This window comes from Aspergillus homomorphus (assembly GCF_003184865.1).
Source record: "Aspergillus homomorphus CBS 101889 unplaced genomic scaffold BO97scaffold_18, whole genome shotgun sequence".
Classification (NCBI taxonomy): domain Eukaryota; kingdom Fungi; phylum Ascomycota; class Eurotiomycetes; order Eurotiales; family Aspergillaceae; genus Aspergillus; species Aspergillus homomorphus.
In genome coordinates, this window is record NW_020291904.1 from 538,763 (window position 1) to 563,021 (window position 24,259).

The 24,259-nt window shown below is 52.5% G+C and overlaps 7 protein-coding genes across 7 annotated transcripts; 1 reads left to right on the forward strand and 6 right to left on the reverse strand.

The window, feature by feature from the left end:
• Positions 1-728: 728 nt before the first annotated feature.
• BO97DRAFT_424849 (uncharacterized protein) lies at positions 729-1,556 on the reverse strand (the record flags this gene model as incomplete). The annotated part of the gene is made up of 2 exons (XM_025697013.1): positions 729-875; positions 1,494-1,556. 2 exons carry the CDS (start codon positions 1,554-1,556, stop codon positions 729-731), a joined length of 210 nt encoding a protein of 69 aa, XP_025551482.1.
• Positions 1,557-2,361: 805 nt separating this feature from the next.
• BO97DRAFT_345128 (putative C6 transcription factor (OTam)) lies at positions 2,362-4,637 on the reverse strand (the record flags this gene model as incomplete). Its single annotated transcript, XM_025691763.1, has 2 exons — positions 2,362-4,120; positions 4,204-4,637. The coding sequence occupies 2 exons, from the start codon at positions 4,635-4,637 to the stop codon at positions 2,362-2,364; spliced, it is 2,193 nt and encodes a 730-aa protein (XP_025551483.1).
• Positions 4,638-5,597: 960 nt separating this feature from the next.
• On the reverse strand, positions 5,598-6,304 carry BO97DRAFT_65896 (uncharacterized protein). Its single transcript, XM_025700971.1, has one exon. It carries the CDS (start codon positions 6,131-6,133, stop codon positions 5,684-5,686), a length of 450 nt encoding a protein of 149 aa, XP_025551484.1. The 5' UTR covers positions 6,134-6,304; the 3' UTR covers positions 5,598-5,683.
• Positions 6,305-7,461: 1,157 nt separating this feature from the next.
• On the reverse strand, positions 7,462-16,173 carry BO97DRAFT_470518 (uncharacterized protein). Its single transcript, XM_025699954.1, has 15 exons — positions 15,538-16,173; positions 15,259-15,488; positions 14,887-15,195; positions 14,205-14,826; positions 12,905-14,145; positions 12,628-12,837; positions 12,075-12,207; positions 11,007-11,928; positions 10,225-10,475; positions 10,070-10,171; positions 9,939-10,016; positions 8,934-9,871; positions 8,240-8,487; positions 7,947-8,074; positions 7,462-7,820 (listed from the first exon to the last, which is right to left on the reverse strand). Exons 1-15 carry the CDS (start codon positions 15,671-15,673, stop codon positions 7,693-7,695), a joined length of 5,676 nt encoding a protein of 1,891 aa, XP_025551485.1. The 5' UTR covers positions 15,674-16,173; the 3' UTR covers positions 7,462-7,692.
• A 1,615-nt stretch (positions 16,174-17,788) lies between these two features.
• Positions 17,789-18,415, forward strand: BO97DRAFT_414514 (uncharacterized protein; the record flags this gene model as incomplete). Its single annotated transcript, XM_025696351.1, has 1 exon — positions 17,789-18,415. The coding sequence occupies one exon, from the start codon at positions 17,789-17,791 to the stop codon at positions 18,413-18,415; it is 627 nt and encodes a 208-aa protein (XP_025551486.1).
• Positions 18,416-19,223: 808 nt separating this feature from the next.
• Positions 19,224-20,701, reverse strand: BO97DRAFT_345562 (kinase domain protein; the record flags this gene model as incomplete). The annotated part of the gene is made up of 2 exons (XM_025691773.1): positions 19,224-19,987; positions 20,053-20,701. The coding sequence occupies 2 exons, from the start codon at positions 20,699-20,701 to the stop codon at positions 19,224-19,226; spliced, it is 1,413 nt and encodes a 470-aa protein (XP_025551487.1).
• Positions 20,702-20,996: 295 nt separating this feature from the next.
• On the reverse strand, positions 20,997-22,485 carry BO97DRAFT_66242 (extracellular proline-rich protein). Its single transcript, XM_025700972.1, has one exon. The coding sequence runs from the start codon at positions 22,376-22,378 to the stop codon at positions 21,305-21,307; it is 1,074 nt and encodes a 357-aa protein (XP_025551488.1). The 5' UTR covers positions 22,379-22,485; the 3' UTR covers positions 20,997-21,304.
• Between the last annotated feature and the right edge of the window lie 1,774 nt (positions 22,486-24,259).

Here is a 24,259-nt window from a genome sequence, read left to right on the forward strand (position 1 = left end):
CAGATAAGCGTCGGTCAAAGTGAGACAGCCTCCTCATTCAAGCTTTCCGATTGTCTTGTGTCGATCTTATCAATCAGTTGTATATCTGACATCTGGTCCGACCGTGATTGGAGGTCTAGTTCTGTCTAGAAAAGAGAATAAATACCAGGAAGAAAGGGTGCTAGAGGTTTTGCGTTTGTTCACCCGGCAGACTAGCCATCCGTCCCCATCCTGTCCCCTGTTCAACCTCTATCCGCGCTGGCTAGACTCTTGTATATTACCTGGTGTCACCTGATTTGATCCTGATGGGTTGGTGCGAATTGACCTGCAAGTCACCCACTTCTACGACCTACGAATATCCTCGCCAGTCACGCACTCAGTACCCATTTTCCTTCGCCTTCACTAGAGCAAAAGTGAAAGAGTCTTCCAAGCTATACTCTATCAGTTCCAAACAGCACTGTACACCACCACAAAACAATACCAAGTCTAAAAGTCCTTTAGGTGCCGCATTTGTTTTTTAAACCGAGATCCTCCAAACTGATTCAGCTAGACATGTACAATACAATACATTAATGATAACTGGGCCCTAAAAAAAGCCTCCCAATCCATCAGCTCAGGATGAACCTTCCGCAACGCGTCGATATCAGCCTTATAACCCTTCCTCTTGCATCCAATCCATCATCCAGCGAACTTCCGGCACCCCTTACCGCAAGAGCCTTGCCAACCAGAACCAGAAGGTAATCCCTATCCTACGGCGCGTGAACCTCGTGGAAAGCGGCATCAATCGGCTCGAAGGTGGCTTGATCCCCGGCCAAACCGGTAACCTTGTGGTTCCACGCCTCGGGATTCTCAAGTGCCTTGGCGGCGAAGGCTCCAACATCCGAGACGGCAACCCACTGCATGGGTCGTCGTCGTCGTCGTCCGGTTAAGTACAGGTATCCCGGAACCAATCGTCATCAGGGTCTGATCTTGCCGAAGAAAGAATCGGTTTCGTAGGTGTCCATGAACGTGACCCGGTCGCAAGATCGATCACCCCATCGACGAGGAGGCAGCACCAGTCTTTGATATTGTTGAGTCTCGAAGATGCAGCTCAATCTGATACTACTTGTTTCGGAAATGCGGGATGGGGGCGTCGGATTCTGCCAGGAGCGTTTGCCCTTCCCTCCTCGTTGCACGGAGCTATAGACAAAGAAGCTTACTCCGGCCACGGATCGACTCGGCGATCAGCGCGATCCCTTGATCAATTTTTTTTTTTTCTTTTTTTCTCGGGGGAGACACATCCTTACCCATGATCGCCTGGATGGAAGAAGACTTACTTCCCCAGATGGGGACGGGCTCCGGCTACTTCCAGGCGCGCGCGGCTTTGAAGAGCCCTGAGACGTCATTCAGGTCACCCTTGCACAATTCGAACCCGCGGCGAACTTCTCTCGCAGGGCCCTGTGCCCCCGTTTCGATTGGCTGTCTCGTGTGACGCGTAACAGTAGGAAATCATTATGGCTGCTGGCTACTATTACAGCGTCGAGAACGGCTCCGCCTTGCTTGCCCGTGGCTCCGGTAATGAGAACAGCTCGGGACATTTTGGACTGCTTATTTTAAGAAGGCCAAAAAAGAAAAATTATCGCTGGATAAGATTCGCTGGTTGAATAGTTATGGGGATATAAAAGTGGCAAAAACTTTTCTTTAAGCAGTTACGTCCACCGCAGTTGCGAAATACGAATGGCCGGCCCCCCGGGGTTCGTTTCAATCCCGAGATATCAGCGTCTTATTGCAGCTCAGATGACAGTTGTCAAAGCCGTTCGCTGGTCGCCAGTTGGCTGGGTCTGATAGTACGAAGTAGTGGCTAGGCAGCACATCATTATTGTGTCCTAACGGATAATGGAAAGCCACCCTTCTGGACTTTTCTACGATGTAAAAGAGCAGAATCTTGAAAATGATAATCAATTCACGCGATCTATCCGATTGCCACTCCAGTCTATGTTCATCCCAGATCCATCATGGGGGGAAGAGAAACCATATATACACTTATAATGCAAGCGAGATGAAGAAAAGTCATTCACCCGTCCTTCTAGGGGATTATTTCATAAACCAGCAGCATGTTCGTCATCAAGACACAGAGCGGGAGAAAAGAAAAACAACCATGAGGTATCAAAGAGACGAAACCCCCTCCATACCCACTGGAGAATTGGAAATAAAAGTAAACGCCAGAACCAAGAGAGACATGCTAAGTCATCAGGGGCATCACAAAAAGTTGAAAGGCAGACAGAAAAAACACTGCTGATAGAGCCCGGGGTATCGCGAACCTCCTCTGAGAGGGTAATAAGAGACAAAAAAGAAAGGGAAAGAAGAAAGGTAGGGGAAGGAAGTAGAGTAGGTAGGTGGTGACTAGAGAGGTGGGATAGAACAGTCTTGCAGGCTCTCGTCACTGATAGAGGTAGCGGGAGACGCCAACCCCGAGATGACTGAGGAGGTACCACCTAGCCCACTGTCCGGAGCTTCCAGAATAGAGTCCTCCATGGCACCTATGCGGGGAGGATTGACTGTCGTGGGTTTGGCAGCACTGGTCATCAATTCATCGATACCGGGTTTCTCAGGCACACAATGGTCGAGGTTGGTCGCATTGTCCAGACTCTCCAATGCGAACTCCAAGAACTCGGCATCCTTCTTGCTAACGCTCAGCGTCCAGCGATATTCGCAAAGTCGCAAGCGGTAAAATTCGGCTTCTTCTTTCGTTGGGGCGGTGATGCGAAGGAGCACGCCGAAGGAGCCGATCAAAGCAAAGTTGGTCCGTGCTGCCGCTGGCCAGAAAGACCGCAGGTGGGAGGGCCGAAGTCGGTTGACAAAATCCATTGCGGAGATCAGTCGCGTCTTGGCGGCGGAGCGACAGATGTGGGACAGATAGGCGTCGGCGTTCTCCGGTGCCAGCGACCGCACGATACAGCGGTGTAGGGTGATCTCCGTGGCAAAGTACGCCAAATGCAATGCACCGTTGCGAGCGTTGTCCTCCGTGACAACCTCAAACAAATCCCCGCCCGAGTCCATCTTGAGTTCCGTCGGAAGTCGGCCAAACCAGTCTTTCAACCGAATCTGGGCCGGCTTGGCACGTTCCAGAATCATCCGCGTCCGATTGTTGCCAGCAGCCTTGAATTCTTCAATCGCCTGGAGGGTGTAGAAACGATCTAGAATATCCGAGAGAATAGTGGTCAGAGCCACCATGTGACAGAAGGATAGCGGGCCGTGGCCCACGGGCGCATCGTCGTGCTGGGCTGAGGCAGCGAAAGCGTCGGTGAAATCCTGCTCCACCAAGTCCTGGACCATCCAATTGGAGGAAAAGATGTGAGACGGCCGTCCATGCACCAGCGCGGACCACTTATCCTGCATATAGAGGGCCCATGCCAAGCGTTTCCGCAGCCCTTTCTCCCATGTGTCCATCCGCCAATTAGAGCAGTCCTGGTGCAAGCCAAGCTCAAAGCCGGCGGTGACCAGTTGCGCAGTCAACGCCGCTGTGGCCAGGTTCGACCGCTGCATGAGCAGCAGTCCCGCCTGGATGGTAGGTATGGAGGCATAGGGAAGAGATTCAACCAAGAGCCGAAGAGCCGTGCTCTCCAGACGGCCGGCATCTGGACGCCGCATGGTCTGAGATGCAGGACCGACATCGACGAACTTCAATGCGAGAGCATAGACCGCTGAGAGGAGCAGTGGCGTCAGGCCACTTCGAGCGCGGTAGGACTGGCGGAAACTGTCTTCCAGGAGGACGGGGAAGGTGGGATGGATATGTTCGAAGAACTTCTCCACTAGTGTGGAACCATAGGGAGCGACCAGGCTCTCGATGGCATCCAAGGAAGCAGCGTGCGGCGAATCCGCGGGCGATCGAGTGCTGACCACCCGCATGAAGGTGCCGTCGTCACTCAATTTCCGCACACGGGAAGCAGCCACGGAACCTTCTTGGTTGTGATCCAACGGCAAGAACTCGAGGAGGGCGGGCTCTAGGTCAGTGGTGAGGCCGATGTGCTGGGTGGAGTGTTGCCAGTACGTCGACGAGGGGGTGAGCAAGTGAGAAGTCGATTGGTGATGAGGAAGAATATAGTTCAAGGGTGGGCGGACCGGGTCTGATTTGGCCAGCACTGGGGGAAGGGTAGATAACCTGGCGGCGGGGATGTAAATTAGCGGAGTCCGTCCTGTGTCTCAAGGTACGTCCGAGATCGGCCTTGCCCGGTGAAATCATACCTTTTAGGCGATCCCAATTCCTCGGGTTCGGTCTCGTCCAATCTTCGCTTCTTCGACTGCAAGTCCGCCGTACCGGGGTGACTGGCCACAGCCAGAGTGAAGGTGCAATCCTGCCGATGGAAGTCACACGAATAACACTTGTTCACCATTTCGTTCATCGCACATCGGCTCTTTCTGCGCACGCATGCATCACAACTCGACCCATCCCGACCTGGTACGGTGGCACGAGGGAGCGTTCCAACCGAAGACACCGGCGAGTGTGGCGTCGAGAGGAGACCCGGCTGGGGGGTAGGTGGTTGTTGGATCTGGGGGGGCTGTTGGATCCGGGGACGAAGTAGTTGGTGGTCTGAGGAAGGGGAGTGTTGAAAAGAAGCAGATGCATGGCCCGTTGGACCAGTCGTCGAGGACGACTGAAGGGTGATAACAGCAGCCATTCAGGAAGGCAGGAATGGATAGCTCGAACGCCAGTGATAGATAGGGCGATAGGCCGAGCCACGGAGATAGGGTCCGGAGGAATACGGGGAGAAACAGACAGGGGAGGAGCAACAGCAGCAGCAGTGGCAGAGAGATAGGCGATGGCTCATGTGCCAATCCCACGAGTGAACGTTGAAGATAGGCAGTAATAATGAGAATACAAATGCTAATGATGCACGATAGCACCGGGGCGACCCGGAACGTCCGCCGTCACAGGGCTCCGCACTTTCAGGCACGGAGGAACAATCTAGAGGGAGGGCTGACTCGTCGTGTCGGCGACAGCCCTGAAATGTTGGATTGACGTTTGTTCCCCCCGAATTGGGGATTATCTGGGGGAATTGCTGACGCCGTGGTGGTGGTAAGAGGTGAGGGAATCGGTATTCCTTCCTGGCTTTGCCCGGGGGGAGGGAGGGCGGCGGGCGATAGTCGAACGCACCGACCAATAGCTGACGGGGGCTTGACGGGGCCAAGTACGAACCGCAGCGGAGAAGCTTATCAGGGAAAATAACCGGACGACAATGGCAAAGAGATTCAATTGGTGTCGTCCGTGGTGGGGAGGGGGGGGGGGGGGGGGGGGGGGGGGGGGGGGGGAAGGGTGACTGGGGGGACACAACTGATGCTAGTAGATAATCACAGAAGATAGAGAGGGGGGAAGAGAGAGACGAAAGAGAATGAGAGGAAGAAAAGAGAGAGGTTGGAGGCGAAAGCGAAAGAGAGAGAGAGAGAGAGAGAGAGAGTCGAATGGACGAGATCGGGGGGGTGGAGGAGAGTTACAACAGATCAGGCAAGAGCGGAACCGGAGCAGCCCAATCGGGAAGGCACGAAGGAGATGATGATGGAGGATGAAGGATGATCTTGTTGTTGTTTGATAATGATGATGATGGTGATGTTGATGATCGATAATCAGTCATCGACCGATAAAAAAAAGGCAGATGGATAGTAGATGGATAGATAAAGAGATAAACCCTTCCTGTTTGGGGATATTCCAAGAAATAGTAAGTACCCCTCAAGAAAGTATATATAGAATCGAAGATCTCATCCAAGTTTCAACAGGAAATCCGGTTTCTTTGATTTCCAAGTAATCCACACAGCAGAGAGACAGAGAGAGAGGGACGGAAAACAAACTCATCTTCCTTCCCTCCTGCCCTTCCCCATGGATTGATATTATAGCTGCAGTGACTGGATGAGTCTGACTTGCAATCATGGTAGTCATCAGGATCAATAAGAGAATCTCCGAATGAAGCGATCGATCAGCGAGGATGATTCCGAGTCTCTCCATGAAGAGGGTTTCCCACACGTAAGAGAAGTTGTTCGCCGCCAGTTCCTGCGCCCTTCGCGAGCTGGAAGCGATAAGCCGGGGGGGTGTGATTGGATCTGAGGAAGGGAGGGTCTGGGGGGTGGCAGCCGAGGCGGACTTGGTATTACGTACTGGAATCCCCATGGTTTCACGGCTCATCAACCGGATTCATTATTAAGAGAGTAGAGACAACTAAGAGGTAGGAGGTTGCGGTCATCGGGGATGTTGGGAGGTGGTTGACCTGCAAGGCTGCAATGAAGAGAGATTGCGTTAAGCGCTAATTAAGATGCATCTCTGACTTGTGTCTTCCGATTGAAATCAGAGATCTTCCCCGACACTAAGCCGGAATCAAGTATCACACAGGCAGACAGGCAGACAGACAATGCTGGGACGGGAACAGAATGATTGGGACGGAGCTGCGCCTGAGCCTGGAGAATGCCAGGAGAAGCTGAGCCCAGCCCCGGGGGGATGATGGAGGAACCTGGAGCCCGGGGAAGAACATGACTGGTCCGCCATTCGGGAATCTGACATTACTCAGCAGAGCCTCCAATCACATCATCCCGATAACGCTATTCAGACACCAATCAGACAGACCAGGGTTGATCGAAAGTGGCCTAGCGTCGAACCGGCAACGGGGATCGGCCCTGCAGCGGCGGCTTTTTTGCTTCTTCTTCTTCTTCCCCACAGCCTTTCTTTACTTTCGCAGCTGCAGCAGGCCAGACCAACTGCAGTGCAGTTTCATTGTAACAATTCAGTCAGTGACTGATTGGTGGGCAACCAGATCCCTTTGGGCAGCTCTGCCGCCGGTCCTTAATAATGAGAATGACAGCCGGAGGAGAGCTGTCCGAGAACCTGCATAGTAGAATTGAACCTAGAATAGACCACACTGCCTTTCCGGTTCATATTAACTTCCTTTTACCTGTGCACTGCACACAGACACACACACACGCGCGCGCACACACAAACTCCAGTGGCTGATACACTAGGAGCAGGGGCATCTCGCACGGTCGTCATGTCTGACCACCTTATCGCTGGTCTTTGTTCTGGGGAAAGACGAAGAAGCATCAGACAATACGAAGTATAGACTAAGTTAGCACACTAACTACTAACCTAACGAACAAAGGTCAGGCCCGGAGTTGCGACACAGGCCCCCATCCCCATCCGACCGGCTACAGTTCTCATTACTTAATATCCACGAGGATGACTCGATGACTCAATTTCTCGTCCGAGTCATTTTGTCGAGGGGGGCCAGAGTTTCAGTTAACGTTATCAATCGTTTACTACTCCATATTCATGTGCTTAAACTTTCCCATGCCTCGTCCCGATAACACGGCTGTACCATCATCCATCCATCCATCCATCCACCAGGACAGGACAGGGTAGGGCAGTCGATGCTGATGAGCTTGAACCGGATATACCACGGCTCTTATTGGCTTGGTGTCACCCCGGCGAATTTTTTGACTTTCCGAAAGATGCGATGGGCCTATGAATAATTTCCATTGTCAATCCAGTCTCGTCTCCAACCTAGTCTACACAGTGACACACTCAGTCATCCATCAATGACGACATGAGGCTTCGACTGTTCTCTTTCTATGCGCGTGAAGGAAAACAAAGAGAAAACAAAACACCCAAACTCCATGCTAGAATCAACCCTGCAGATGACCATCAATCCGATTCCCCATCCCCATGACCATCACCAATCTGAAAGAATAAAAAATTCACTCCGTGAAATTCCGCAACTTAGTCAACTCATCCAACAGCTCCTGCAAATCCCCATCGGAGATCTTGTGCTGCAAACTAGGGATGAGCGATTTGGCCTCCTCGGCGTTATCGCAGCACAGACTTCCTGCATGCGATTGATTAGCTGCTGTTGCCTACCCAACTAACCCACCAACAAGCTCGGCCCATGCCCCAAATACACCTCCTCCCCCCCCCCAAAAAAACACACCAGAAAGGAAGAGAAAAAACATACCAAGCTGCGACCTCTCAAACATCTCCAGCTCCGTATGCGAGTTCAACAACCGCTCCACCGCCTTGATGTTCTCCTCATCCTTGAACCGCGCAAACACCTCGAGGTAGTCCAGGGTTTTGGTCAGGTTTCTATCGTAAAGGCTCGTTAGCCGTAGTTTCCCCAAGCACCGACGCTGCATTCAGCCCCAAACACCCCTGCCATACTCCTTCCCACAGGTCCTTGTTCTCCCCGGTGATGAAACCCTTCCCACGAGTCCTCCCCAAAGACAACCCCAAGGAAAAGAACGAACTCACTCCGGCTCCTCATACTTCTTCCCCCCGCGCCGCTTATTCTCCAACACCTTATTGATAACCAACCGCGCCTCGGAAAGCGAAAGCGTATGCGTGTTCTGGTCCGCGCCCAGGCGCAGCGTGGACGCAGCCTCGAGCTCGCCTTGCGGGAGGGTGCGTTTGCGGTGCGTGGCGGGGGGGAGTTGGACGCTCATTTTGGATATCCGGGAAAGGTCGCGCGGGAGTTGTCGTGGAGTGTGTGGTCGGTTGTTCTGGGTGCTTGCAAAGAACTTCAGCTGTGGTGAGCTGAGCTGAGCTGAGCTGGGCTGCTGCGTACTGAGCTAGGTGCGGTGGTGGTGAGGGTGCGGGAGGTGGTGTGGCCGTGCCGAGTTTGTTTCTAGATGGGGCGGGCGGAGTTGAGGGCGGAGGCGGTGAGGGGTGGTTTTATGGTCTTTATTGTATCTGCAGCTGGATTTGTTTAACTATAGAGTTAGTTATTCTTGGAAGGTTGTATTGTTGCTCAATCAATCTGAAAGGAGTAAAAAGTGAAAGGAGATGTAGGGTATCATTTTCTAACGTCGTCACTGAGTATCCCAGACTTCTCTCTACATCTACACCACCACCACCGCCCTCTATGTAAGATAAGCTATGCAATAAACCACACACAGGTAATCAACTATAGACACACTCCGCCCATTCAATCACCACGTAATCAAACCTTCTTGAAAGCCACCTCAGCCGGCAGCCGGAAACTGGCGCAGAACATCTGCTTATTCGGGCTCACCAACCGCACATTGTGGATCGCCAGCTCCAACTCTTCCCGCCCAGAACCCCCAACGCGGTCCTCCGTCGTGATCTCGAAGCCAATCCTCTCGGAAATCCGCTGACAAACATCCACATGATCATCATGCTCATCCTCCGAGTGACCCGAGAAGCAATACACATGCACCATGGGCAGCTTCTGCTCCGTGTGCGGCGCGAACCGCGCTTCCTCGCCGGCATACACGCCGATAAACGCATCGAGGAACTCGATAGCGTTGCCGGGCAGGTTCATGACGTAGTGTTGGAAGACGGTGGGCCGGTGGAACACCTCAGGCGGCGGGGCGTTTTCGCGCTGGCTGCGGCGGACCTTGGGCTCGATGGTGACGGACTGGGGCGGTTCGGCGAGCAGACGGCGGGCGGAGCTGCGGATGAAGTCGCGGCCGTCCTGGTTGTGGGGGGTAACAAACTTGTCAACTTTGTTGCGGCGGATGGCGTCCTGCATGACCTCGTAGCCGTGCGGGTTGAGGTCGTTGGCCCAGACGAAGATCTTCTTCTTGCCCGCGGGCACCGCGAAGGGCCCTACGCCCGCCATCACGTCGCACACCATCTCCCCGGCCTGGAACTTGTCCACCAGCCGCCGGTGCTCCGTCTCCAGCCGGCTGTTCCAGTACACCCGCGAGTAGTCGAACCGAAACTCGCAGTTCTGCTCGTGCTGAATCACGTTCAGGTCGTTCACGCCCCCCAGCAGCTCGAACGGGAACGTCCGGAATTGGCTGTGCGAGCCTACGTCGTCGGTCTTGCGGATCACTGTCTTCACGGTCGGGTTCTTGTCCAGTAGGATTTCGGCGATGATGTTCTTGTAGGGGAGGTATTGTTCGCGCAGGTTAAGGTGGGCTGGTTGTTGCAGGTCCACCGGTTAGCTAAGACAATACAGCATGGCTTGGGAGGAATCAATACGTACAGACGTGTCCGACTTGAGTGAAGCCCTGGGGGATCTCTTCGCAGAGCTCTTCAGGGAGAATGCTCGCCATGATATCGGCTACAAACAAATTAGTCCACAGGCACCCCACAAGAAAGATAGGAGAATCGTACCGTAGGTCCAGTAATCATACTCAATCAACAATTCATATGGCCCAACGCTCACCATGCCCTTATCAACAAGCTCGGAGACAGTAGGAGACCATGTCGCCTTATCTAGATCAACCGTCAGATCCCTACTGCACCCACACAGACAAAGAAAGACGAACCATCATGCTTGATATCCTCCCGCAGCAACAAGCACTTCCGCGCGGCATCATCCTGCTTGACCTCCCGGAGGGTAGCCATCCTAGGCAGCGCCAAGATGTCGCGCTTCTTGTTGAGGGCCTGTCGTACAGTCGCGATATCCGAGGTCTTGAAGATCGTGGCAGCGGACAATGGCACCGTCCGCTTGAAGAAGGACCGGTCCAGCACGCGCATGGCGCGGTTCACCGGGGGTCGAAACATAGCGGGGATGTCGCTGCGCGCCGGCTTCGTCTCGGAGTCGGGTTTCTGGGACATCGGAGTCGGCGTCGATGGGTGCTCGGATTTGACGCGCTTCGAAGGTCTGCTGGACATTGATCACCAACCGGATGGACTAACTGTGGGGGTGATCGCGTGGTGGCTGGCTTTCGAGATCATGACTTTTTTTCCCGATGCCAATCGTGGAGTCGAGACTTGTGGAGGCCCGCTTATCGGCACGTGATTGAGATAAGATCTATATAGTCTCACAATCAGATGAACTGGCTGAATGCCCACGTCATTATCAAATCGTGCTGAGCAGAATGAAACATCGATAGAATTGGTAGCATTCACAAGATCAAGTGCTCGTCATCTCAATCATAAATAGCATAGACATATCAGCGTCCGCACGGCAGACTAGGAAACATTAAGACCCATGCCTATCTGTAGCGCAGAATCAAGCAAGCCAAACACCGACTCCAGCCTATTAGAAAAAGTACATCGAACCATATTATCATATATCCCTTGAAAGAAGAAAAGTCCATCTCACCTCCGCCCCTCAAACCTGGCAAGTTGCGCCTTTAATTCCTCAATCTCCTCATCCTTCTTCTTCAACGCCACGCGCGAGATATCCCTACCCCGAATAATCCCCTTCATCTTCAAATCGAACTTATCCAGCAAGCTCGTAAGCTCCTCCTGCGCTTGTGCCGGGAGCGCCACACGATGTCGCTCTAAGACCCGCCCAGCCTGCGCAGCCAGCTGCGACGTCTCCAGCGCCGCATCGGGCCCAGCCAACGCATTCCGAAACCGAGTCGGAGTAGGCGTCATCGAGAACTCCATACCCGATGGCGGCGGCGGCACGGTCGTCGACGACGGAACGCGATCAGTATGCGGGCGCGGCGAGTACAGCGCAAACGAAGCCACCAGGCTATCGCCATTATGATCGTGAAGACCGTCGTCCGCATCCGACCACTTTCTCTTTACCGGTGAAGAAGAGAAGGAGGTAGTCATCGTCGTCGTCGGCTTCGTAACCGGCAACTGAGCGGCAGGGGCCGGTGCCCTCTTGGGAAGCCCGAAATCAGGCTGGCGGATCGGTGGTGGTGGTGGCTTCGTGGTATCCAGCAGTAGCTTGCCCGCTTCAAGGCCGACATCGCTGTCCCATTCGAATTCGTCAATGTCTTCGGACATCATGCGCGCCTTGGCGCTTTGAGGGTACTTCTTGGGGAGCTGGTGTGGTTGCTGTTGCTGTTGCTGCCCGCCGCCCGTTGCGGGGCTCTGGTAATGGGAGGAATGGCGCTGCTCCGTCTGCGGTGTGAGGAGCCCGTGGGATAATCGCGGTTTCTTGGTCGGGGTCTGCGTCTTTTCGGGATCGGGCTCCGATCGAGAACTGGAGAGGACGGTGGCTTTCTCGCGCGGTTCGGCGTCGCTGGCCCAGAGGAAGAAATCGCATTTCTGGTTTTGGCATCGGTAGACTGGAGGGAGACAATAGAGGAGGGGAAAGATTCCGGATTAGTCGTGCAGTCCATCTGGAATCATCGTTCCTCACAATCCTCAACTCTATTCAACACGATAAGATGGACATACAGTATCTACCATGGTTTTGTCCGTGATTCTTTACTTGGAACTTGATCGCTGGCATGCGCTTGGGGCAGTTGCAGTGCCACACCCCGTCGACAAAGAGTCCCTTGAGGCGGATTACCTTGCGAGGCGATGGGGAAATCATGGTTATGATATATGCACAAGGAACGTCTCTGATGCAGAGGTCTAAAACAGGAAGCATGGAGAAAGGAGGAATTAGCCAAGCATGATGCGAAGTTGGCAGTGTGCTATAGTGGCCTGTCAAAGATTGTCGCCATGGAAACTGGACTATGAATTGATCCGCCGGGCCGCCGCCTTCCACTCCCACTTTATTTCCACCGCCAAGAATTTATCTGATGAACTCCTCGTCAACTGAGGTTATTATGGGTCTATACTAAGATTAGTTACTAAAAGCTATGCGAAACACAGTATCAGGCTAGGACTCTCCGCCCATGTATGAGTTCCCCGGCTAAGCCACCAATTATATGAGTTATGCCCGAATGCCAGCAACTAGAACTATATAACGCTGTGTATGAGTGGTCTAGAGACTCTAGGGTATCTCAACAATGCAAGTGCATCTAATCCGCAAGGACCTGTCGCAACATAACACCAAACGACTCAGATAATTTGAGTATCTCTTGTATCTCCGGCTTGACAGGCTCGCCCGCCGTACGCCGGAGCTGGTCTTGTTTCTTGACACGCCGTCTACGCTCGGCCGTGATGGGATCGAGGTCTTCCTCATCATCCAGTTCATCCGACGCATCAGACTCCTCGTCGGAGATGGCAAGATCCTCAAGGTCAGCCTAGAAGAACCGACTGTTAGCAACCACATCACCTGCCACGCACGCAGAGGTGAGAGAATCGACATACCTCATCCAAGCCAAAGTCACTGCTCTTGAAGGTCGTACTGCCGGGAATAATCTCATTGCCCGTTCCTTCAGCTGCCATCTTCTGCCTCGTCTTGTTAAGATGCCACTGCTTCCGGTCGGCATGCCATTTAATCAGAGCGTTAATCTCTTCCAAGGCCTTGTCTTTGTCGATCTGACCTACATCCTTCGCGCCGGTGAGCAAGGCATTCATGTCCAGCTTGCCGCCACGTGGTCCCTTGCGCAAGAATTCGAGAATGTCTTCGATCCATGCCATCAAGGACCCAAACAAGCCATTGTCATGCAAATGAACCTCGTGCACAAACTTGTAGAAGCTGCTTTGGTGACGCTCACACAGGTCGATAAAGGACTGGACAGTCTGGTTCGGGTCCGCAGACACGTCCTGCCGATGGCATTTCTCAATTACGGCGATCGCGTCGTCGGCGAAGCGGGCAAAATCGGTGATGCTGTTATAGACATTGGCCGATTTGTAAACCCGTACGAGTGGCTCGTAGAAAATAGTGAAGAGGTCGCGGAAGAGCTGCAGAGTGACCGGCTCCTCCACGATGCTAAGCATCATCGTCTTGTCTCGCTGGCGAGTGTACAGTTTGAGCAGCTGCTTCAGATTGGCGAACCAATGAGCGCCTTCTCGCATTTCGGCATCAATGCTTTCAACAGCCTGGTTCCAGGCGACGTAAGCATTGAACACTTTGCCAAACTGGTCTGGGGTCAATTCAGGCGAAAGAAATTCCGTCTTCAAGATTGCCACGATGATGTCGACATCTTCAGCGATAGCTTCGGCGCGAATCTCGTTCTTTAGATCTTCGTCAGCATCGGTAAACGCCTTCAGCTTTTGACAGAGGATGGGATCCTCAATCGTCGCGGCCAGCGCATCGATTGACTTCTGGAAAGCTCTGATTCCATCGTTCAAGGTCATAGAGAATATACGCTGCAGGAGTGACCGGGAGCCGAATGGTTGGGCCAAGAAGAGGTCCAATACTCCTGACATGACCGCTGCCGGGTTAGCAATCCGGATCACATTTTTCAGAAGACTGTATGGAACAAGAGAGTGAATTCTTTTAGCCTGTGCAAACAACTCGGGGGAATTGTCCTCGGCTAAGAAAAGGTGGTAGAGTGTCGCGGCAACCTCAATTCGCAACCATTCGGCAAATTTCTGGTATTGAGGACTCAGGTCTTCCACTGTAGGCTTCTCTTTGATTTCGGCAAACAGTTTCGTCAAACCATCTAGATCGAGAAAGTGAATCAGTAAAAAATCAGTGCAGCGATATACAGACTCAACTTACTGCTCTCCACGATATCTCGGCGGAAATTCTCCATGTAGGCATCCAATTCAGCCGCCCGCGCTCTAGCGATCTCATAAAATCGCTTCTGCTCCTCGATCCGCACAGAGTCTACTTCCTTGCGTTTTTGCATGTCCATTTTCTCCTCTTCGTTAAGAGTGATAGGGTTCGTGGTCAGAAAATCTTCGAGAGCTTTTGTTTCCGCTACCCGCTTGTTTTGCAGCAAAGTTCGGAGAAACGCCCGCAGAGAGACTCGCTGTTCCTCTCGATAGAGCACCGTCTCCCGGTGCGCATCACTGGAAGCTCTAGGTGATTTGAGCGACCGCATGGATGATCGTGATAGTGAACGAGGATGGTGGTTCCCGGGGGTTAGGTTACGAGATGAAACGCTGTCGTCTATGGCGCTCGTGTCCTGGGTGGAAACAGACGAAATCGATGAAGCTTCGTCGTCTGCGGAGCCAAATATGCTGGACGTCAATGAAGACTTATTCTTGCGTGGCAGCGGCGGTAGCGGCTTTCCAGGGAACTCCGTGCGTAGCCGTTTGTGCAGCCTGGAGAAATCGCCGTACCGACGGGCCACGAAGGTATCTTTCTTTCCATCTCGGCGCACACGAATAATGAATTCCTAACAGGCACGTTAACGATGGTCGTCAAATAAGGTGAGAGCAATCCCCGTTGGACATACTGCATGTTGGTGATATCTCACAGTCCGCCTGACCGATGTCACACGGACCGCAGCCACATTGATGTCCCAGCCATGGATCGCGTTTCCTTCGGGCATATTGACCAACAAGCCCTTTTCGTTGGCGCCTCGATCAACGACCTCCATCTCGGAAAACTGAATACGTTCTTCATAGCCCGATGCAGTAGGGATTCCAGAGACCATCATTAGCTCGACTAGCTTCTCGCATTTGCGCGCCAGCTTTCGTCGTTTTGTCTCCTCCAAGCGATCCTCCGATGAGGACACATGTTTCTTTGCGAATGACTCCAGAAACTACAGTTTCGCCGATTAGTGCTTTATACGATAGATGCACTGAATGGCGAAGGAGACACGCACCATTTGGAGCTTATCTTGCCAGAATTCCTTCTCGCGGGCCTTATCCAGGAATGGGAAGTTGCGCACATGATGCACGAAAATATATCGGAGGATTGGGAGCTCAGAATCGACCGGGGCAACTTCACCGAATTCAGACTTGAAAGGAGCACCGAACCGTTGCAAGGCTGTAGGAGAGTTTAATTCGGCGATTTCGCTCTGGACTTGTCGGGCGATGAGTTCGCGCTTGAGATCTGCAACCGTCAGCGGTCGTTTGCAAGGAGTGATGCAGCGGGGACTGACAATGCTCCTGCTTTCCTGTCAAGATCTGGCTTGTGGATGTGGTGGTAGTGGTGGATTGGGAGTCGGTCGGTGGTTGTTGGCCGACCGAGTGAGTTCCGTTGAGAAGAGGGGGGGCGGAGGGGTTCGTTGCGGCCATCGTCAGTGATAGTCCAGGTCCAATCGCCCAGTTTCCACGAGAATTACTGTCCGCAGAAAAGGATCATAGGCCGACTTGATATGGTAAGGAGATCCCGATCGCGATGCAAGTTGGGAAATAACTTCGAAATCTTCTAGAAGGTGGATAACAGAGAGGAAAGCGTCTGCCTAACTGCCAAGGTTCCGAGGGGTGGTGACGTCTGCTGAGGGCCGATGCTGAGGCGGTGCGAGACTGGAAAAGGAGCTTCTATTATGGTCGCCTAGGCTGTGCGATAGCAGATTCAAGGGTATCAGGATAGAGGAAGAAAACCGTGGACGTAAAATATGGTCGAAAAAAAAGGGGGAAGGTTAGAGTCAGGAGAGAGAACGAGCGAAGGATGCAGGAGTGAGAGAGTTGAGGAGAGGCCGATTGATTGATTGACTGAGAGCGGAGGGAAATCGGGCGGAGGAGAAAATAATTACCGCCGATCAGCTGCACGCGATGACACCACAAACTTCCCCCCTCAATTGGCTTGGATTGCGTCCGATGCAGTCAGAGTGGAACAAAAGCCACTGCTTGCTGGTCCGGTTGACGCGTCCAAGACCTCAAGACTCAGCCCTGTGGCCCCGCCATTCAGTTAGTTAGCTCAGTGGACTGACTCCACGCCGATTCTATTCTATGAGGCAATGAGATCATTTCTCCCACTTCATGAAGCAGACCACCATGGCTTTCATTCTCCACAATGCACTTGTTCTCTTTCAGTTTGAATGATCGAACCTGCTAAGATCTCTGAAGATAAGCTTGCTTTTGTCCTAGCCTCTATTTTACCATGACATAAGCCATCAGCCACCAAGCCTGAGACCTATATTTAGATTGCCGCCAGGAGCCAACTTTGATTTCATCTCTCCGTCACGTCGGAAGTCTTCAGCTGGCTACCCTACAAAAACCCCACGATGGATCTCTGCCTATAATGGACTAAGGATTTCGAAAGGATTTTTGGGTCCGGTGATTATTGTTGAACTCCATAGTGGTGTCTACAATTTCATTCTTGATCTCCTATCAGGTGACATGATGGAAGAAGACTCGCTTACCACTCAACTTCGATATGCCTTGATCTAGACCTTCCGGCGCTTTTTTGGCGCCTCATAAATATTTTCGTTGGGCATTCGGATATATATTTTCCCTATCATGACTGGTCATTCCCATCTTCGTGCAGTGCTGGTGGCATGGATTGACGTGTGCCTCCTCATAGCCACGTTCACAGCCAGAAATCAGTTCACAAGGTTGCCATGAACTCATGGATAGCATTCTTCGACCAACGCAAAGACGCTGTTACGGTCACTGCGCAAGTACGACGGTTGCAACACAAGGCTCGGTCCATTGAACACCATTGTGATGCATCTACACGGAAACCACTGGCGTTACGGCGGTTCGGTAGGACATCATTCTGAAACGTCTACACGGAACCAATCCATATTCCGGCGGAATGGAGTCACTTTGGCATCATGGTTGACTCAACTTGGGGGGTGTGTAAAGCGGGACCCTCCAAAGCTCCCCTCTGGCTTTATTCCTCCTACAAGTACCTTTTTTCTCTCCAACTGAGCATCCGAGCCAAACCATCATTCACTTAAGATCGAATTCTCAAGATCAAACTCTCAAGATCAAACTCTCAAGATCAAACTCCCAAGATCAAACTCCCAAGATCAAACTCCCAAGATCAAACTCTCAACATCAAACTCTCAATATCAAACTCTCAAGATCAAACTCTCAAGATCAAACTCTCAAGATCAATCTCAAGATCAATCTCTCAAGCTCGAACATCAAGCTCAGATTCTCCAATACCTCTACATTCTTTATATCTCATCCACCTCAGACCCCCAAGCTTGAAGCATACTCCATCTCAGCGCTTCAGCCCTTGAATTCTCATCCTCATTCTTTACTCAACCAAATCAACAATCCTTCACTATTGGTCCTCATACGACCATTTCCTCGAGCTTCCATCAAGCGAGTGTCGAAGCCAAAATCCACCGAAGCATTCTAGCAGAAGCCCGCTACCGAGCGAAGAGCTTCAGCCACCAACTTCCTTCCCATCCTCATTCTCCACTCAACCGAATCAACAATCACAAACCATCAAAGATGTTCTTCCTCACGCGACGAGTTCCTCGCGCTCCCGCCGAGCCAGCCAAGGTCGAGCACGATCCCACCTTCGGCAACGCCATCCTACAAGCGTACTACGCAGGCAAGAAATGGCAATGCATGTGCGGAGCCGCCAACGATGAGCACCTCCGCAAGCATCTCAACGAACCGTATCCCGCCCAAGAAGATACGGAATACCGATCCGATGACATCGAATACGCCGTCAACTTCCTCGAGCACATCAGCCTCTGCGAAGATTGCCTCCGCAACGAGCCTGAGCAGTGGAGGCTCCATACGCTCGCCCACGGAACCGTCAAGCGATATCGAGACTTCTACCTGTCCTTGTACCAGCTTCTCTTCAGCAAAGGGTGCAAGGAGACCTTCGAGGTCGAGGAGGACTTTGCATGTGAACATGACGAACGAGTCGAAGCCGACCATTGGTGCCTGTTCGCCATGATTCAGGTGGAGCGCATCATCACAAGTGTCAGCCGGATCGTGGCGATCGTGGGTTCGGTGGAGCCGCACATGGATCATGATTCTTGGTATATCGTCTTGAATCTGGCTGAACGGCTCATGGAGGCAACAAACAAGTTGCAGTATCGCGTCAAGCATATCTGCCGGACTTAAGGAGTTGGGGCTTTTGAAAAGGGAATGTCTCATTGGAGACGGGTGAAGGAGCGACGACTTGAACAACACACGGTTTGAACGAGACCACGACGACATGAACACGACACCACGATCGCATGAACGAGATACGACATGAACATGGGACAACCCCACGAGGGACAACCCGCACGAGAAACAAATCGAAGGAGATGACTCGGATGGGAGATGATTATATAGATGACGCCTTGACTGTCACGTCAAGCGAACAATGCCTGGAAGGTGATCATGTGTATCGCAACAATGTACCAAGCCAATGAGCTTGCAGAACCCTTCCAGAGGCAAATGAGAGTGTACGAGAAGACTTTTGTATCAAGAGCATGCATGTTGGATGAGGCTTTGTATCGGCTTGGGCTCACTTTTGCTCTGATGATCTGCTGCATGTATTGGTGTGAACGTTTGTAAAGCAACCAACCTGGATTGGTCCAATCTCTCATTCCAACCGGGTGTTGCTCAGTGATGACACTTTGGACAAATTTTTCAACTGGCTTCTCTTATTGTAAGATGTAGTAGTTGTAGATTAGAGATGTTCTATACAAGTACAACCATTCTCTTGAAGCACGCACCATAGCTTCAACAGCTCTACACGGTACCTGAGGAGGACTGTTCACCATACAATATCATCTCCACAATAACAAAGAGCTGCAGCAATTCCAACCATGATCCTCATCAACCATGTCGCCGAATAAATTCCAAGTTGCCCCTCCCCTTCCACCCCCCAACTAAACACAATCCGCACGCACGCCCAACCAAATGAGAATCTAACTGGAAGCTACAGACACCGATTCAAATCAGGTAAAACCCACCTAACCATCCACACCGACCGTAGAACCTCATCCGCCGTAGGCCGTTCCTTAGGCCGGAACGCCAACATCCGCCGCATCAGATCCAAAATCGCAGCCGTCTCCTCCATACCAAACTCACCCATCTGACGCTTCCGCCGATACTTCTGCACATCCTCCTCAAACGCCCGCTCAAGCGGCGGCCACACCTCTCGCCCAGCCTTAGGCCGCCCACTATCCTCATCGAAGAACCGCCCCCGCTCGTCCCAGCGCTCCCACCATTTCGCAGGCATAGGCCCTAGCACATCAACCTGCGGACATACAACCTCATCCGCCGTAGCAAACTCGCTACTAAATACGGCTCTCATGCCCAGAATCTCCCAGATGGCAGTCCCCAAGCTCCAAATATCCGCCGCGTAAGATAAGGGAGCGGATGGCTCGAACCGGGCCTCAGGAGGCCGACTCGCAAGCGGCGTGTGGCAGTCCTCGCCCAGGCGAGTTTCCTTGGCTGGAGCGAAGGCCTCACCGAAGTCACTTAAAAGGACGTGCGCATCAGTCAGTACGAATTCTTCGGCCTTCTTGCCGAGATAAAGCGGCAACACGGCTTTGGGTGGGATGTTGGGCGGAAGGGGCGTCCCGTCGCGATGGGTGATGGGCTCTGTCTCTGGCTCTCCGTATCTCTCGTAGAACTGGTCGATAGTGAGATGATCGAAGCTGGATGGAAGCTCGAGTAGGATGTTGCGGAGGTGGATATCTGAATTCAAAAGAGTACTGAGACTTAGCTCGAATATTCAAGACAGGCGGTAATGACAATCTCACCTCCATGAGCGTAGCCTCGTGAATGCATGTACGCAATCGCTATCGTGAGGCACCCTGCTAGCGCGCGCGCCACGTCGAGGGGAAATAGCCGACTGAAGGACACTTCTCTGAGGTTGCAGCGTGCGGGCGCCGTTGTATAGCACCGGTGGGTTCCATTGGGGCCGGTGAGCTCGAATTCGTCGAGGAGCTGGGGGACTGATTTATGGCCTGGGTGCGGTGGTGCTGGTGCTGGTGCTGGCGCTGAGAGAGCACGGAGGACATGGGGTTCGTGTGAGATTGAATCTGCTATTCCGACTTTCAGCGCAACGTAGCGCCCCAGTTGGGTGTCGTGTGCAAGCCAGACAGTGGAGTAGCCGCCGAAGCCTAGCTTGTCCACGATCTTGTACCTGTTGTGGAGGAGGTCGCCGACCATGATCGGGTGGTAGCCCCCGGGTGTGTATCTTTCCAGTGTCTCGGCGCCGTCGATCCAGTTGTATTCGAAGTTACAAGGAGCAGATTGTGGTGTTGTCGTTGAAGAGTACGAAGAGATAAGACTCAGTGTGATAAGAGAGCGTGCGGGTTTCCAAGGACGATAGCGCAAGGAAGTGGTCAGTAGACGATACAGGCTCGGTGGTGAACCAAGAGAGATGTTCCTTGAGCAGCGTGTCATTTTGCCAATTCCTCGTGAGGAACATTGCATTGGGTAAATATTGCGGTCGTGATTTGGCAGTTGTCTAGTGATGGGTTAAAGTTGGGGATGCATCTATACAAGTACTATTTGGGCTGAGTCACTGGGCCTGTGTTGCCATTTGAGGCAAGCTCATGTGATCTGCCGCCCCTCGGGCTGCTGCAGTACCACAGGGATTTCTACATTGAAGGGGTGCGAAGTAATACCGAAGAGCTAAAGCATACACTCACTTGAACTATAGTATTGGCTCTTCAATTGACCTTGTATGGTGAGAATCTGGCCTCCGCTATTAAATCCAGGTAGATGTGCCTCTTAGCAGGCGAGTAGCAATATAAGAGACCGGTCTCTAGAGAACGCGTCACAACTCCATTGAAGTTAATCTATCTAACCTGTTCCAATACACAGATACCATTCCATCCTCTATCTAAAGTTCTGTCGAAAACGCCAGCCAACCGGGTACTGCCTCTCATTCATACACCTCGATTCATGCAGACGGCACATGAGAAATCACTCTTGGACTGCAGCCGTCGTAGTCAATCAAAAACCGTTGCGGGCACCGCAATTCGTAGACGGTGAGTTTAGCATTCAAGCCCGGAAGGGGAAGGCATTGGGGACGGCCGAAGCAGAAGAGCTTGAAGAGGCTGCCGGGTCCTCGGAGGAGCCTGGGTAAGGAACGAAAAGAGTGTTGGTGGGCTGAGGAGCGGCACCAGAAGACTTAGGAACGAGCTCGGTCGTGTTCAGAGCAGACTTGGAAGAGTCGACGAGGGGCTCGACGACACCACTGCTGGAAGGCTGCTGGGGGCCGCCGGTGGCCTTGGGGAGGCTGCTGCTGGGTAGGGTGGTGTTGAGGGAGGCCTCAGGTTCCTTGCAATCACGCTTAGAGATACCCAGATCGGCAAGGATGCCCGAAACTGCAGTAGGGATGGGGAGATTAGAGGGGAGAATGCCCGTGGGTATCAGCGACTCCAAGTCCTGGCGCTTCTTCAGAGGCAGGCTTGAAGGCAGAGTAATACCCAGTTCAGACAAGATGTCAGTGACTCCAGATGGGAGTGCGATACCCGAAGGAAGGATACTCGACAGGTCTTGGCGCTTCTTGACGGGCAGGCTTGAGGGAATAGTGATTCCGAGCTCGGACAGGATATCGGTCACCCCTGTGGGAATAGGAAGCCCAGAGGGAAGGGTACCGGATGGAAGAAATGATTCGAGTTCCTGACGCATCTTCAAGGGCAAGCCCGAAGGGAGGGTGATACCCAGATCAGACAGAATGCTGGACACTCCGGATGGGATCGGGATTCCGGAGGGAAGAAGGTTCGATAGTTCCTGGCGCTTCTTCAGAGGGATATCTGAAGGGAGGGTGATGCCCAGTTGGGACAGAATATCGGTCAAGCCAGAGGGAAGGGGAAGGCTTGAGGGAAGAAGATCCCTCGAGTCCTGGCGCTTCTCGAAAGGCAAGCCCGACGGGACGGTCAGGGTAGGCAACTCGGAGCCCGCTCCCTGGGAAGGGAGTGGGAGCCCGGTGGGAATGAGCCCAGAGGGCACAAGTCCGGTCGTAATAGGAAAAGGCAGGTCGGAGAGATCCTGTCTCTTCTTATTGACATTGGCGGGTAGAGCCAGGGCGCAGCCCACAAGGCACAGAGGAGTGATGTTCTGAAGCTTCATCTTGAAGGACTGGTTTGAAATGAAACGAGGATGTAGAGTAGAAGCAAAGTATCGAACAGAAAAAGAGAAGTGTGAAGGAATACCGGATTCGATCGAGAGAACACTGAAGACTGACAGCAAAAGACATATCCAGAGGGGATCTCATGTAGCCTTTAAAGATTTGTGTAGAACTAATTGCTGCTCTGAAGTCGAAGGATCAACGAGCAATGATACCTCAACTGGAATCTATGGACCAAGACAGAAATCGGCAAGCGGCTGCCATATCGCCTCCATGCATATGCCGACATCGCTCAGATGGTAACCAAGGGAAGTTTGAGTGGGCAGGCCTCGAGCCGCAGCTGAGCATTGATCTCAAAGCACTGAAGAAGCAACTCATCTCAGCCTGGCAGAACCCTGACGGCAAAGCGATCCCACAAGGCCGAAACAGTGGTGAGAACGGCCTCATCCCGGCAGGTCTGAAGCTCGAATGACGTGACAGGTTGTAAGACCCAAAAACGAGGATTTGTTCTGAGCACGCAAGGACGGAGGTAGAGAACCCCTGCGCAGACGTTACCGTACTACCATCCAATTGCAAACCAAGGTCAGACTGCCGACAGTACCTGGATGAGCACAGGTGCATCAGATAGAGGAGTCGAACGAACAGGAACTGGGGGATTTGCCCGACCGGGATGGGTCCACCCCGAATTCTCCCCCATTTAGTCCTTGGATTAGAGTGAGAGCTGCAATGGTTGTCGGTGGAGCTCCGAATCGGAGACAGATTGCCGCCGACCAATCGTGTTGAAAGGTCGTAACATCCTCCTGATCGCCGTTACAATTATCCACGGATATTTGCCTTGCACCGGGAGATGCAGAGCCCTGCACGACGCGTCCTCCGTTTCCCAAGAATCACTCCCTTGTATCGTGTCGGTCAAACCCAGGAATAAATCGGGCAACCAGGATCAGGGAGTCCTGGAATGAGAAGATCAATATTGATCAAGTAACTATTAGTGCAGACTCATGTTCTAGGGCAATATCATCGACCCTAAAATGACGCAGGATCAGACTGAGGTTAACGGACCGTTGTCTGTCAGTCCTCATGGCGTTTGAGGCGAACGGAGTAGATAGGCCAGTAATGGCAGTGGATACAGATCCCTAGCCACAGGAGATCGAGTCCCTGTGCTGGATTTAGCACACGGTGGAGAGAACTATGGGGGAATCAGGAACGATGATCCCTGGCTGAGTTCTTGATCGAGATTCTCAAAAAAAAGAATGAGTGTTGTGGATTCTCGACCCAAGGTGGAGGGGGAGAGCCCCGAAACGGAGAGAGAGAGGGAGAGAGAGAGAGGCGGTGGAAATGCGAGCCGATGGATGCCTTATCACCTAAGGCAGGACTTATCTAGTCCCTGTCCACGCCTTAGTCTTTGACAATCTTTCACCTTTCATCCTCCATCCTCCATCCTCCATCCTCCATCTCTCCACTTCCTTTTACAAACTCCACTTCACCTAAGTGGCAACTATTTTAACGGGACATGGTTCACTTGTGGGGATACTTTCCTTTGCCAGCAATACATCCTTCACACTTCACATTGATCTCTTATCCTCGGTTATCTGCCTGCCGCCGTAGCCGATAGGACTTGAGAATCAACTGCATCAGCTCGGGGCAGATCGGTCCCCCTATACATCAGATCAGGCTCATGAAACTGTTTCGCGATAAGTATACTAAGCACGCGTGTTTATGACTGACTAAGGAAACGTTCTAGATGAAGCAAAGAACCTTCTGTATCACGCTAGTGGCCAGCAACGGGGCCAGTCTACACTGTCAGGCTACGAATAATTGATTGGAGAAGGTACAATCAGCCCCGATCGTTTTGACTGTGGAACCAGCGTGTCATCTGTCAACAA